The following is a 14262-nucleotide window of genomic DNA, read 5'->3' as shown; positions in this document are numbered from 1 at the left end:
TCCTCGCTCCTCCTCCACATGCAGCAGCTGGGTGAACTTGGGCTTGCCACAGCACTGATAAAGCTGTTCTGACCAAGCAGGAATCTCAGGGCTCTCTCAGCCTCACCCACCCCACAGGGTGTCTGTTGTGGGGAGAGGAAAGGGAAGGCGACTGTAAGCTGCTTTGAGACTCCTTCGGGTAGAGAAAAGCAGCATATAAATAACTTCTTCTTCTAGCCCATGGGGATCAGGAAAAGGGGGATTTGTGATTTATCAAGGCAGAGAGGGAAAAGAAGGACCCAATTCTGCACCTCTCTCTCTTTTTCCCTCGCACACAAACACAGGTCCCCCCCCCCAAGGGGTTAGAAATGGAGTGGGGATTTGGCAGGATCCCTGGTGGTTGGGGTAGCTACTAGAAAACAGGATTTCAACTCAAGGTGCTGGGTGGTTCACACAGCCATGGATTAAGGGCCCAGAAAATAAGAGGGAAAAAACACTGATGGAAGTAAAATCTGATCCCACACACAGTCATGTGCAAGTAAGGTTGCCATGCCTCCAGGCGGGAGCTGGAGATCCCCTGGAATTACAACTGGCCTGTAGGTGACAGAAATCGGGAGAAAACGGCTGCTTCGAAGAGGTGTACTCTATGCTAGTATGTCCCCTGAGCCCCCTCCCAAGCTCCATCTCCAAATAGCCATGAATTTCCCAACCAGAGTTGGCTTCCCTATGTGCAAGGGAAATCCCAAGTCCCCAATTCAAAAAAAGCAGAGAAAAGTAGCCCAGGAGGAAGCAAACGTGTGAGGACGCCCACCACAGCCAGAGGAAATATAAAACAAGAGTTTTGTATGGAACCCGGACATCACGTGGTGAGTTTTAGCTTCTTCAAGCATGTGTGCTCTCTAGGTAAGAATGAGGGACAAGCTGAATCACACTGCAAAACAACTCCTAATCCCCCCGAGGACTTGGGGGGGGGAAGGCTTTTTCTCCATTTCTGAAATAAGCACAGATTCAAAGGTTGCTAGCAAAAAGCTCTTCAAGGTGACAAGAGCGATTAGGAAGCCAAACTTAAAAGGCTACGGTGCAATAATAATAATAAAAAAAGAAACTTGGTACAGATTGCGCCTGACAACAGAAGCTGTTTTCACCATGGCTGGGAAGCAGATAATCTTTTTGGAAGCCTACAATTTTCTACTTTGGCAAGGCGTCGCTATAACAGTCCCTTCTGCCCAATTATCGCTCCGTAAATGAATCACGGGAGGGCACTTGAGTGTCTAGGGATGAAGCCTGGCTGACAGGAAGGTGGCCTTGGGGCTCCTGCTGAACTAATCGTTCAGATAAAGCTGCTACTGCTTGACATCTTTAGTTCTACTTCTGTCCTGGGGAAAGAGTGATCAGCAAGAGCCATCTCCCCCCCCCCCACACACACCCTGGAATGCAATGCATCATCCTTCAATGGTTGGAGGTGTACAGGGAGGGAGGCAAGACCAGCTAAGGCCTGCTCCGGTTCGGCCTCACTTGGAGTCCTGTGTTCAGTTTTGGGCACCCCAATTGAAGAGGGATGCAGAGAAACTGGAGCGTGTCCAGAGGATGGCAACAAAGATGGTGAGGGGTTTGGAGACTAAGACATATGAAGAAAGGTTGGGGGAGCTTGGCCTGCTTAGCCTGGAGAGGAGACAACTGAGAGGGGATCTGATAACCATCCTCAAGTATTTTAAAAGCTGCCATGTCCCCGGCCCAAAGGAAGTGCGCCTAGCCTCGACCAGGGCCAGGGCCTTTTTGGTCCTGGCCCCTACCTGGTGGAATGAGCTCCCGGGTGAACTGCGGGCCCTGCGGGATTTGTCAGCTTTCCGCAGGGCCTGTAAAATGGAGCTCTTCCACCTGGTCTATGGTTGAGGCTGGGGTCAGCGAATCAGGGACATCGCTCCCCCCCTAGGAGTTGGAGTGTACGCTACTCCCCCATCCTTTCCTCTTCACCTCTTTAATAATTGGGGGAGGGATGGGATTTTTAGCCGTCACGTTAGTAGTTTGATGTTTTAATGGGAATTTTAATGGGGTTAGTTGTTGTGACCCGCCTCGAGCCTATCGGGAGAGGCGGGAAATAATAATAATAATAATAATAATAATAATAATAATAATAATAATAATAATAATAATAATAATAATAATAATAATAATGTAGAGGATGGAGCAGAGTTGTTCTCTCTTGGCCTGGAGGGACGGACCAGAACCAATGGGATGAAATTAATTCAAAAGAAATTCCGTCTCATCATCCGGAAGAAGTCCCTGACAGTCAGAGTGGTTTCTCAGTGGAACAGGCTTCTTCGGGAGGTGGTGGGTTCCCCATCTTTGGTGATTTTTAAACAGAGGCTGGAGAGCCATCTGACGGAGAGGCTGATTCTGTGAAGGTTCAAGGGGGTGGCAGGTGACAGTGGATGAGCGAGAGGGTTGGGAGTGTCCCGCATAGTGCAGGGGTTTGGACTAGATGACCCAGGAGGTCCCTTCCAACTCTAGGATTCTATAAAGGGAATCAGAAAGTGCTGCTGGGCAGCATTCGTTTGGCTGGAGGGCTGAAATGTGACAAAGGGTAGAGTTGACCCCTCCCCCCCCAGATAAACAAATGTCCAATTTGGACAGATCTTTCTTCTAGCATCATCTGGGGCCACTCTAGAGGCAGAGGATCCCCTGCCAGGCGCAACCACTTCCCCACTGCCACTCAGCTGACTGGGTGGTGGAAAAAATGGTGGGACATGGGGGAGCATGTTGGCAATGCCTTGATGTGCTGGTGCCATTCCCCACTTGTCCAGAAGGGATGTCAGAGTTTGCCCCAAGTAACAGAGCATCCCCAGTGCCCACCTCAGCAATGCACTGACCTCACTTCTGGGTGCACAGGAAGTGACATCAGTGCATCACTGGTGATATTATGACACTGCTGATGAGGGTCCTTGTAAGTCTTCCTGCTGGTTGTCAGGTCCTGCCTGGTAACCTTGTTCTGGGGGCTGGATTAAGTCCGTGGGCCCCCATGTTTCTGACACCTCTTGTGAAAATTGATGTGGAAGAGAGGATGCAGAAAAATGTGCACGAGGAAGCACAAGCATTTTGGAGCGATTGTTTAAAATCGTTTAGGTACCACCTCAGGGGCAAAGTTCTTGATGCAGCAAACTCATGCACAGTGGCTGTCATAGAAAGCCAACCAGCACTGCTAAGAACAACTGAAGCGAGCCAAAAGCCATCCGGAGCGGCACCCGCCAAACTAAGAAATCCAACACAGCCAGAGAAGAAAACCAATGCAGCCGATAGAAGCAGATCCCACTTTGGCAAGCACAGAATGTATCAGTAACCTCAGAACAGGGGCAGCCAATGGAAACGCAATCACACACACGCTGCTTCCGCAGATCGAAACAATTCACATCAAAGCAGCGGCCAGTTCAAAAACGAACTAGCTACGAAGTAAATGGTAAATCAGCTTTCCCCTATGGCCAGCCAGTGACTTGGAAACCGGGCAGAAGCACATTTTACAACCGCCTGCTTTCCACTTGTGTATAGAGACATCTGCGAGAAGTTGAACGAGTGATCAGTGCCGAAACCAAGGCTGCATGTTTGATTCCTTTCCATCCTGTTTCGCGCTGTGCAAACTGTCCTAGAGGGTTGTTTTCTGTACCGCAAACCACTGCGATGCAGTCACATTTGCCGGCTGACTAATGAGCTGGGAACAATCTCAGAAGGGTTCTGAAAACATTTCCAAGCAACATTGTTTTACTGTTCTTTCTGAAAAAGACACGTCTGCGGTGCTTGGGGCCAAGGGGGACAAGAGATAAAACCCAGGTAGGAATCTCCATGTTCCGAAACGTCTGTCCTTAGATATGCTCTGATCAAGAGTGTATAGATGTTGCCTATCTTGGGAAGTAAACACGGTTTGTTTGGAATAATAATCTGTACAGTACACCCTGCACGCTTTGCCTGTGAAAGCATCCGAGGCTGGCCAGAAAAGGTACGCTTTATAAGAGGCAGCATAAACATATTTATTTGCTCCCCCACAACCCATTAGCGATTCTCACCATCTCCTTTCCAAACAGACCCAAAGCAAGAGATTTGAATCAAAAGGGGCATTGAGCCGTTGAAGAGACAGAAATTCTTTCTGCAGAAGCTTATCATGGGGGCTGGGGGGGGGATGAAGAGAAGGTCTCCAGCCTTAGAAAACTCAGATTTCTCCACTCTGAACGGAGGCTAGCTGGGTTTATGTAACAGGTTTATATAGATCTATAGTTCTGAAAACTTTTTCTCTTCTCTATTGTCCCCTACTTCCTGCATTGTTTTAATTGTTATTTTTCTGGTTTTGTACATATTTTCCAGCTTTGTTTTTTGGGCTGCCGAGCGTACACCACCACCCCACCCCCGGGCCCACCCTTTATGTCGGCTAGATGGCTGACAGGAGGATTTACCAGTAGCAGTTTCTCCATGACTTCGCTAGCAACATGGCTTCACCACTTCCCGTCCACACTGGTATTTGGGCCAAATATCCCTGCCCTCTGGGTTTCCCCTGCTGTAACAAAGGGCCCCTTCCCCAGTTGTGAGGGGGAGCTTAGCAACCCTATTTGGTTTTAATAGATTTAATGAAATGTTTTTGTTTTGTTCTAGTGGTTTTTAAGACATTTTTTTAATTTATATTTATATACTACCCTCCCTATTGTATTTATATACTGCCCTTCCTCCTGATGAGGGGCCTACATTGTGTAAATGAGAAAAACCCAAGGGCCATTAAGGTTGCTGTAGTTTGATACCCACACCTGGCCAGAACATTACAGTAAGATTTTCAAGGCAAGAGACATTTGGAGGGAGTTTGCCATTGTTTGCCTCCATATCATTCTGCTTAGCTTAAAATCTGAAAAGATCAAGCTCTCCTGGGGCTATCCAGGTCAGGGCTGGGCTGAGAGTCATGTGATTCCGCTTGGAAAAATGGCACAGGGAAGAAGGCATAAGCCCCTCTCTCATCATGTACCGCAGTTCCAATATGAATCAGGCTGCACAGAGGTTTTGAGCATGGATCTCCCAGTACGCATTTGATAGTTTCTCCCTGCTGCTCACTTGTTTTGAAGTTCAACAAGGCTTCTTGAGGCCATAAGCACAAACTGGTTCAGTTCACAGATGGACCTCCAGGTTCTTGGTTCAGCCATGAGCCACAAACTGTCACGAACCACATTTTTCCAGTTCATGGCCATCCCTAGCTACAAGTACTGTAGTGAGAAAATCTGCCTTCTATTCAGACACTGCAAAAAGCTGTTACCTCACAAGTCTGTTGTGTGAGGATAAAAATGGAGAGAAGAATGCTGTAAGCTACTTTGGGTCCACATTGGAGGGGAAAGTGGCATATAAATGAATAATGGATTTGCAGAAAAGGTCTACTACAAAAGGCTGAAAAGCTCAACATCACGTTTCCATCTGAGCTTTACCTGAATCCTTCTTTGCAAACGGTGCACCTGTCCATCTCCCCGATACATTTCTTGCAGTTCTGGTGGCACTTCTGACAACGTTTCTGGCCTTTCAGAAAACAAAGGACACCCGAGTGAAAGACAAATCTGAATAATTGCAGAACTTATGAGTACAGTACAAGGAGCAGGCCTCTAGTCCTAGCGGTAAAAGTACTTGAGGGTAGTTCTTAAATGCAGGACAAAACACATCAAACACATGTCTATTTTATATACCTAGGCTTTTCTAAAAGAGCCTCTTGTGGCGCAGAGTGGTAAAGGCAGCAGACATGCAGTCTGAAGTTCTGCCCATGAGGCTAGGAGTTCAATCCCAGCAGCCGGCTCAAGGTTGACTCAGCCTTCCATCCTTCCGAGGTCGGTAAAATGAGTACCCAGCTTGCTTGCTGGGGGGTAAACGGTAATGACTGGGGAAGGCACTGGCAAACCATCCCGTATTGAGTCTGCCATGAAAACATTAGAGAGCGTCACCCCAAGAGTCAGACATGACCCAGTGCTTTACCTAGGCTTTTCTAGTTTTGGAGAAGCAGGAGAGGCTGGACAATGACAAAAATCAGGAGCATACATATATGCTCAGGACCAAGGACTCATGGTACCCACTGAGCCACAAGCACAAAACAGGAAGTCACATGACATTAGAGTCATGTGACTGGAAGAGAAGGAGCCAGGATTACTTCATGGGAGTTAATGCCTGGAGTCCAGGCACCTGACCAAAACACCTGAACACAGGAGAGACACACCAAGCAAGAGGAGAGCATCTTTCTATCAGGCTCAGCAACGGACTATTCCCAGCCGCCTCCAGCCTCCCTTTCACTTCCTTACCATCATCGGCGTAAAATCCAGCCGGGCACAGCATCACACATGTACTTGTCTCTTGGTGATGATAGAAGCCACGCTTGCAAGCCGTGCACATGCTCATGCTCCTGCCGAGGCAGGACTCACAGCCTCGGTGGCATCTTCGGCATTTCCGTTGCACGCTGTCCCCGAAGTACCCCGGGGGACAGGTATTCACACACTTCCTGGGGGGAGGGGGAAATGTCCAGTTTAGTTCATAAGACCCATCCACGAAATCTAAAAGCGAAGACTGGGGCGCTGTCCCAGTTAATGCTCCTCTCCAGGACCGTTTATGCACTGAAGGTTTCATGCTGTGCTGCAGGCTGGAGTTTTAGTCATGGCAGTTTGAACTACCTCTTCCTGCACCCATATGGGGGAGCATTTGGCCTGGTGTACCTTATCCACGCCCGATTTGTGCTCCTGCCCAAGAGCTGGGGCAGTGAAGTTCCCAGTGCATAAACGGTCCAGGTACCACATTGTCCTTAGTGGGACAATACATTATGGGAGCGTTTAAGATTTGTGCTTGAATCCCCTCTGCCCCTCGACTGAATGCACAGAGAGAAAGAAGGGGCACAGGTATGTGGACCTCACCTGTGCATGAACTCTGACTACCTGAACTGGACTTCTCTGTCTTTCGTTGGAGTCCGGACATTCTACCCTCTCAGATCTGCCGCCTTCTTCATCGACATATGGGGACCCTCCTCAAAGCTGCACTGCTCATGTCAAACCCCCAGAGCCACAGAAGGAATGGATGCAACGAACGTGTGCAAAGCAACTGCTGTGCGTGAAACCCCCAGCACAAGGCTACGAGCTACGGATCTGCTTTAATATCATAAACATATATTTCTAAGCAGCGGTATCTCGTTTGCTAGTCAATAATATAAAATTCAACACCGCATGTTGATGCCCAAGTACAATATCAAGACAAGCCAAATTTCCAAATGCAAAATACAGAGCTCTTCACGGCTCCAAAATCTGTGCAACCAAACGGCCTATTATGTAGCATGTAGTGCCTCACAAAAAGTGGAAAAGGACAACCACATCTCTGCCCCACAGATCTCAGCCACTGGTGCCCTGCAGGAGAAGTTCCTGACCGTTAGAGCGGTTTCTCAGGGGAACAGGCTTCCTCGGGAAGTGGTGGGTTCTCCATCTTTGGAGATTTTTCATCAGGGGCTGGAGAGCCATCTGACAGAGAGGCTGATTCTGTGGAGGTTCAAGGGGGTGGCAGGTGACAGTGGATGAGCAATAGGGTTGTGAGTGTCCTGCACTGTGCAGGGGGTGAACTGGATGACCCAGGAGGGCCCTTCCAACTCTAGGATTCTATGATTCTATGCTGCGGCATGGATGGAATGTGCCATGATGGATGGAATGTGCCATGATCTTCCCAGGAGGAAACTTGCCTTGGGTCTGGTATGTCTTGACAATACACTGCTTGACCAGAAGGTGATGAAGAAGATACCTTCTTGCCAAGGCTGATGGTGCCTTGTGGGCTGAATAAGGCATCTGAGCATCTGAGGTCTGCTGTCCTGGAATGCCCCAAGGAGGCAACCCGCTTCTCCTTCCTGTTGGCTTTGCTAGCTGGGGGAAGGCATTTAGCCACTGGGTCATCGGAGGAGTAGAGGACCAGGGCTCTGGACCGCTCCTCGGGGTCACTGGCTGCTGCCATGACCCCTTCTGCCATTGTCTTATATGCCAGGCGCTCTGTCATGTCTCTGCCCTTCTTCAGAGGAATTAAAGCCATAGCACTGGTTGCTGCTTTCCAGTTTTAAGTCACAAATCCCTCTGCAGGAGTGTAAGCCCTTATTTATCATTTATTTAAAATCTCAGGTTTCAGTCAAATGGTCAGGAGCAGGGCTCAGGGTCACCTACCCAAGCAGTAGAGCCATTCTAGACTGGAAGGTCAGGCTCCGGTCATCAGAGAGGTGGCTGCATAAATTTGCATTATAATTGCCTTACCTGAGCGATCAGAGGCATGGCCTAACCAACCTGGATGACTTCAGCCCCACTGAAGGAGAACGGAGGGTTTGGAGACTCTCCTCTCCAGTGGGTTTTAACGTTTAAAAAGAAGTGATGGGGACAGATCCCCTTCTCCTTCCCCCCTACGCCATCCCGTAAGCTGCAGAGAAAGAATCCCCACCTACCTGCCAGTTTTAATGCTTCCCAGACTGTAATGGAAACAGTTCAGGCACTGATCAGGACTGGGACCGTCGCATCCTTGGTCACCACATTCTGTGTGACACGGACCTTAGAGAGACAGACAGTTCTGCTGAAAGAAGAGATATAAAACTCTTCCTAGTTCAACCTACAAAATTGCACTGAGAGCACGAAAGACTGCAGGATGGATATAAAACTGGAAATGTTTTCCTCTGTTTTTCTAAAACGTAATCACCACCATCTAGATAGATAGAGCCTCAAAGCAAGTAGTAATTTTGGGGGCCTGTACACAGCTGGCAGAATAAGCTCAGCAGACTAAAGCAGTTAGGTTCGCACGGCCAATGTGCCCAAAGCCAGCTCTCCGGAAAAGCTCTCCAGTCTCTTCCAGCCTTTTCTAGATAAAGCTTGTCTGATTCTCAAAGAATTTCCTGGCAGGCAAGAGAACGAGAAGCTTTCAAAGATGGGAGAGACAAAACGAAGCCAAGATCCTCGTGCCAGATTCTGCGGCCATTCTCAGATTCCCCGCCCCGAACAGCAAACTGCAGGACATGCAAACTCTAAATCTGGGGGATTGTTTCCAGAGCTAAGCTGCACTAGGCCCAAACTGAACTGCCAGGCTTCTCCAACATTTATGAGGCCACCTGGAAGAAAAGCACCACCAACACCACAGCCTAAAGCTGCAATGAATTCCTGTGTAAATAATTTAAAAGGATTCAAGGGGAAGACGGGAGAAGGATACAAAAGCGGTCTTCATGATGGGTTGTTAGCGGGAGGGGGAGGCGTGATCTCCATCCCCAAAATTCAGTCGCTGACTCCTGAATCGTTGGCTTTGCTGGCTCACCAAAAACCATTGTCTAAGGAGGAGCTGTGCATATTCGAAAGATAGCCCAGCGCACCTCCGATCACGGAGTACACAGGGCATTTGCCAAGACCAAGGCAGCTCTTGTTGGTTCCCTTTCGAGGAAAAGGCCCTTACTTTCCAGATCCTAAAGGTTAGCCAGGCAGCATGTCTCCTTGGCTTTTGGTAGGCATGGAGCTGAGGAAGATGTGCTCCAAGCATTCTCTCCAAGCATTTTGGCTACGCACTCATAGTGGTGGGGGGAGTTTTCCCATGAATCCATGAATCCAAAGAGCCCCCCCAAAGGCTGCACTCTGCTCTCACCCTGGGTGACTCCCACTGCAGCCCCCAGCCCCCCTCAAACAGTTATTAAGCCACCTTTCTGGCTCTGCACCTTCCCGATATTTTCTATTGGTTTATTTGATACAGGGTGGGGAGGATCTGGCCTCCTATGGTGGTGGAGGGGGAGACCTGGTGAATACTTATTATGAATTTCTGTAATACAAAGGGTAGTAGACAAAAATAAAAACTGACCCACCCACCCCCCCCCCCCGCTTTGGGGGGCCAATTTTTTTTTAATATCAAGGGAGAGGCATTTTCCAAAAAGTGCTGAAGCCTTGACAGCTAGGCATTTGAAATGTGTTTCTTGGTTTTGAGGGAGGGGAACCAACCCCCTACAGAGAGGGAATTAAAGATACACCCACTGTTGATGCTTAGGAGCAGAGTCGGGGGAAAGAAGAAAAAGCGGGCACTTTACCTACGTATTCCTCCTCCTCCTCCGGCATCTCCATCTGAGTTTGGAAGAAAGTGGTTTTGGACGACTCCATGTCCGACAACGGAACCTCCAGCATCCTTGATGGGGACTGATGGGTGCTGACATTGGAAAAGGGGTGCTCAGCTGTTCCATAGAGGATGAGACTCCATTCTTTTAGCTTCCCTGTAAAAGAACCGGCTTCTGTAAGTACATACATTGTGGGTGGGAAGGGATGGGCCAGTGTTTGTCTCTTATGGCCCTTCCTTGCATACCCAGGGAATTGCTGTTCACCACTGTGGGATGGTAGGCGAATTCCCTCCAGGCCAGGCTGGATTCTGGAGAGTTTTGGTGGGGAGGATCACTTGTCATGAAATAGTGTCACCATGTGGACAGGCAGTTGTGAACTCCTGCATTGTGCAAGGGGTTGGACTAGATGACCCCAGAGTTCCCTTCCGACTCTATGATTTTACGGTTCTACATTTGTTAACTGATTAAATAACTGTACACTCATCAACAGAGCTGTAGCTGTAGGAATGTTAGACCCCCTACAGGGATATTCCCCCTCTTTTATTTTTCTTCATCTTTTCTTTTTAAAGTCTGCCTTTTGGCTTGTGGAGTTTTAAAGAAAAGCAGGTGGGACTCTGCCCACACACTCATCAAAAATGCAAAACTAGTAGCTATCTTCCAGCATTCTGGCCAACAAGGCATGGGGATGTGAGGAGCAATTTGGTTGTAAGGGGAATGTTTTAACATGAAAATTCTGGCTGCTATTTGGCAGGGTTCATGGACCTCAGGGTCGCCCACCAGGAGCTGAGGGTGCACAGTAGAGTAGCACCAATAATCCCCACCCCGCCCCATAGCCATGCATCACAGGGGACCAGCCAGAATGGAGAAGGTGCTCTTTCTAAGGAGGGATTAGTTTAAAAATCCATTGACCTCGATTGTTACCCTCCTCCCCAGTTCATAATCTCTGCTACCCAATCCCTTGGCCACAAAAAATCTGGCATACAAGGTTTATTGGCATTTACTCCAACTCCGGAGAGCTACAGACCGTCATGCAGATAATAAAGGACTTGGTAGTCTGATGGCCTCAAGCAGCTGTGTTCATAAAAGTTGTGAGGTTGTGGCTACAGAGGCCATGCCTTCCTGGCAATACACCAGATGCACAAAGGCCTGTGGCCCATCCCTGGCATCTCTCGTTAAAAGTCATCAGGCAAGTGACCTCTCACATCCCCCACATGAACATCTGGGTCGTCATCACTAATTTGCGCATCCAGTGATCTGGAGGGACTTAACCCACCGCCAAAGCCAAGTTCCAGCCAGCCAGGTGGAAAGCCTTGGAAACAACGGCGGAGTTTGCAGGTAAGGACATTCATGCTTGTTCATTCCTACACCTAGGCCTGAAGACCTCAAAAACCCCAGCCTTTCCCCCGTCAGGACAGCACAGAGTTCGCAGTATTTTGAGAGATTTGGAGACTCTTTTAACTACATTCATATCAGAATTATTTTAATGCCGCTTCACTTCCTGTCCAAACTGCAGCCAAGCCCAGGAACACTGTGGCCCGTTGTGCTCCTAACAGGTTGGGGGTGGGAGGACCCATTTCTGAACACCGTCCAGTTCTCACTGGCAAGGAGACGAGGGGCCAGAAATCTAGGAGGGGAGAGCTCCTGTAGGACTATAAGGCGACTTCTCTAGGACAGCAAACCGTTCAAGTAAATTCCCCGTAGGTGTGAACGTTTCAGAGAGGAAAAGGAAATTCTAGATCATGCATGGTGACATTTTTTAAAAAGATCCTTCCATTTAGAGACGGCAGGTTCACAACGAGGTTTTGCTTTGGCCCCATTCCTTAACTGGAACAGGTTTCTTATGTGCACCCCCACAAAATCCCCCTCTGTTTGGGTTCTGTGCTCTATTATCCTTGCCCCACCGGTCCTGTTCCCCCAAACATACAGTGGACAGACTGATGTTGTTAACTGATAGAGCTATAGCTTTCGTATTTTGATGGCACCGGGGAACGGCTGTCAAAACCATGTTTGACGTTTTGCCATGATGCCTGTTTGTCATTTACATGCCTCCGTGTTAAGTCGTTGATTCCCTTGCCAGTCATCCTGCTTTAGATCTTAGGTGTGAATGCTCGAGCTTCCTGCCTCGCCCCCCTCCTTGTGGGGAATCGCCAGGGAGACTGTCTCAAGGACCATAAATGTCTGTTCGGACAACAAAGACTGTTTGTGTCTAAATCGTTTGGTGTTGGGAGGCACTGAGTAACTAAGGGGGGTTTCTTGCCTTGCATCTCCAGTCTTAGCAAGGACCCCGTGAAGATCTATTCACTTTCTGTTCAATAAAGTGCTTTCTTTTTCTCCAATTTAGCTTGGTTATTGGGGGAAGCATACAGAGATTCTCGCATGGCTTGTCTCCCCAATGATTCTCCGCTGCCACCGGGAATGCACAACCATCCACAGCTGCAATGAAGCAGTATGGAAAATCTTCACCATATGGATGCAGCCATGTGCTCAGCATTGTGACAAGCATTATTTTTTTAAAATGTTGCACGGAAAACCAAAAAGTCTGTTCAAAGCCACTGCATTTGGAAAATATCAGCTGTCACATGGATGAGCATCATGACAAAAATCTACAAAAACCCAGTAATTTTTGCAACAGTTCTTCTGCTGCAGAAGAAGACCAGCTGTAGGCCACTCACCTAGCATTTCCGGGTTTCGAACATTATATGGCTTATCTTGGATTTCCAGTGTCCATTCCCCAGCTGCTCTCTCTCCCCAGCAATGGACAGTCATGAATTCCCAGTGCTTAAACCCATCGATGGAACGGTCATATTGCCTGTGAATGGGAAGACCAACAAAAGAAGTCAAACCAATGGAATTGGAAAGGCATCAAGAGAAACTCTGGACCACAGACATCAGCTTAGGAAGCAGATGGAAATACATTCTAAGAGGTCTGAGGGCAGGTTTGTCATATGCGGTATAAATGCTTCCTCTCTCTGGCTTTGCTCCTCAACAGATAATATAGGCCTCTGGACCTTGTGCTCCCAATTCAGGTAGGCTGCCTGCTTCTGAGATTGGGTGGGAAGAGAGGGAAGCCCCAGGCACCTGGCAAGTTTATCCGATCTGATCTATGCATTCATTTCCTTCATCTAAACCCTGCCTTACCCACCCACCCTTGGGGGAACACACCTCCATGGTAATCCACTTTTCTGTTATTGTCACAATGACGACAGAATGGGGGTCTGAACTTTGGTTTCCCAGATTTTATTCTGACTATATTGTGTGGTTCCACCCTCCTTTTCTCCCTATCTTAAATCCTTAAGTCTTGGGGTTGCTTTTCATCAGTTCTGTGGATGATATTCATCCGTACACATCCTCATGCAAATCTCCTGGTGATGTGGTGATGTCCTGAATGGCTGCATGGTAGTGGCCACACATGAACAACTTGAATCTAAGCCCTGGAAAGGCAGAGAGGGGATGCTGGCTGGGAAGGTAATGCTGACTCAAAGCCTTGGGGGTCATACAGGACCCAGCTTTATTAGTGGGGAATTAAGTTGATGCAACGGCAAAAAAAGCTTTCTGTCAACTCAGCCTCTAAGACTGTCCCTCACCTTAATCTGGCCACCTGTATCCATGCCACATTAACACTGGGACAGTGGTCCCCAACCTTTTTATCACCGGGGACCACTCAACGCCTTTTACTGAGGCCCAGTGGGGGGGGGGTAGTTTACTCCTCTACTCTCAACCACTGCCCTAGCACTCTCTGATTGCTATGGTAATGTTTAAACATCCCTTCAAAGTAAGATACAGACACACCACAACAATGAAGTGTGTTGTAAAGGGCTGGGGGGGATGAAGTAAAGGGCCGGGGGGGGGGAGAAGGCGTCCTTCGGGGCCCACCTCCAGTTAGTCGAAGGACCACATGTGGTCCGCAGCCCACAGGTTGGGGATCGCTGGACTAGACTACTGCAATGCACTGTCCATTGATGTCTCCTCAGAATCAACTCTGATATTCCAGCTGGCTCAAGAAAGCTGCAGCTCAGCTATTAATGGAAGCTGTATAGAGCATGCTTATTCCTCCCATGCTACTGATGCTCCCTTGGCAGCACATCTGTAACCAGGCTTGGTTCATGGCTTTGGCTGGGTCACCTCTCTCCCTCTGCTCCATCAAGACAACTTCAAAACATGACAAAATCAGAGTCCAGGAGCACCTTTAAGACCAA

At 48.5% G+C, this 14262-nt stretch overlaps 1 protein-coding gene across 1 annotated transcript in view; it reads right to left on the bottom strand.

The window, feature by feature from the left end:
- Positions 1-14262, bottom strand: part of PCSK6 (proprotein convertase subtilisin/kexin type 6) — a 91899-nt gene that overhangs the window by 14513 nt on the left and 63124 nt on the right. The window contains exons 13-17 of the mRNA XM_077317465.1: positions 12739-12875; positions 10043-10222; positions 8435-8537; positions 6282-6478; positions 5427-5514 (exon numbers count right to left, since the gene is read on the bottom strand). Of these exons, the coding sequence (XP_077173580.1) occupies positions 5427-5514; positions 6282-6478; positions 8435-8537; positions 10043-10222; positions 12739-12875 (705 nt within the window). The remainder of the gene's footprint in view (positions 1-5426; positions 5515-6281; positions 6479-8434; positions 8538-10042; positions 10223-12738; positions 12876-14262) is intronic.

Source organism: Paroedura picta, chromosome 18 (assembly GCF_049243985.1).
Source record: "Paroedura picta isolate Pp20150507F chromosome 18, Ppicta_v3.0, whole genome shotgun sequence".
NCBI classification, from domain to species: domain Eukaryota; kingdom Metazoa; phylum Chordata; class Lepidosauria; order Squamata; family Gekkonidae; genus Paroedura; species Paroedura picta.
This window is presented reverse-complemented; position numbering and strand designations above follow the sequence as displayed.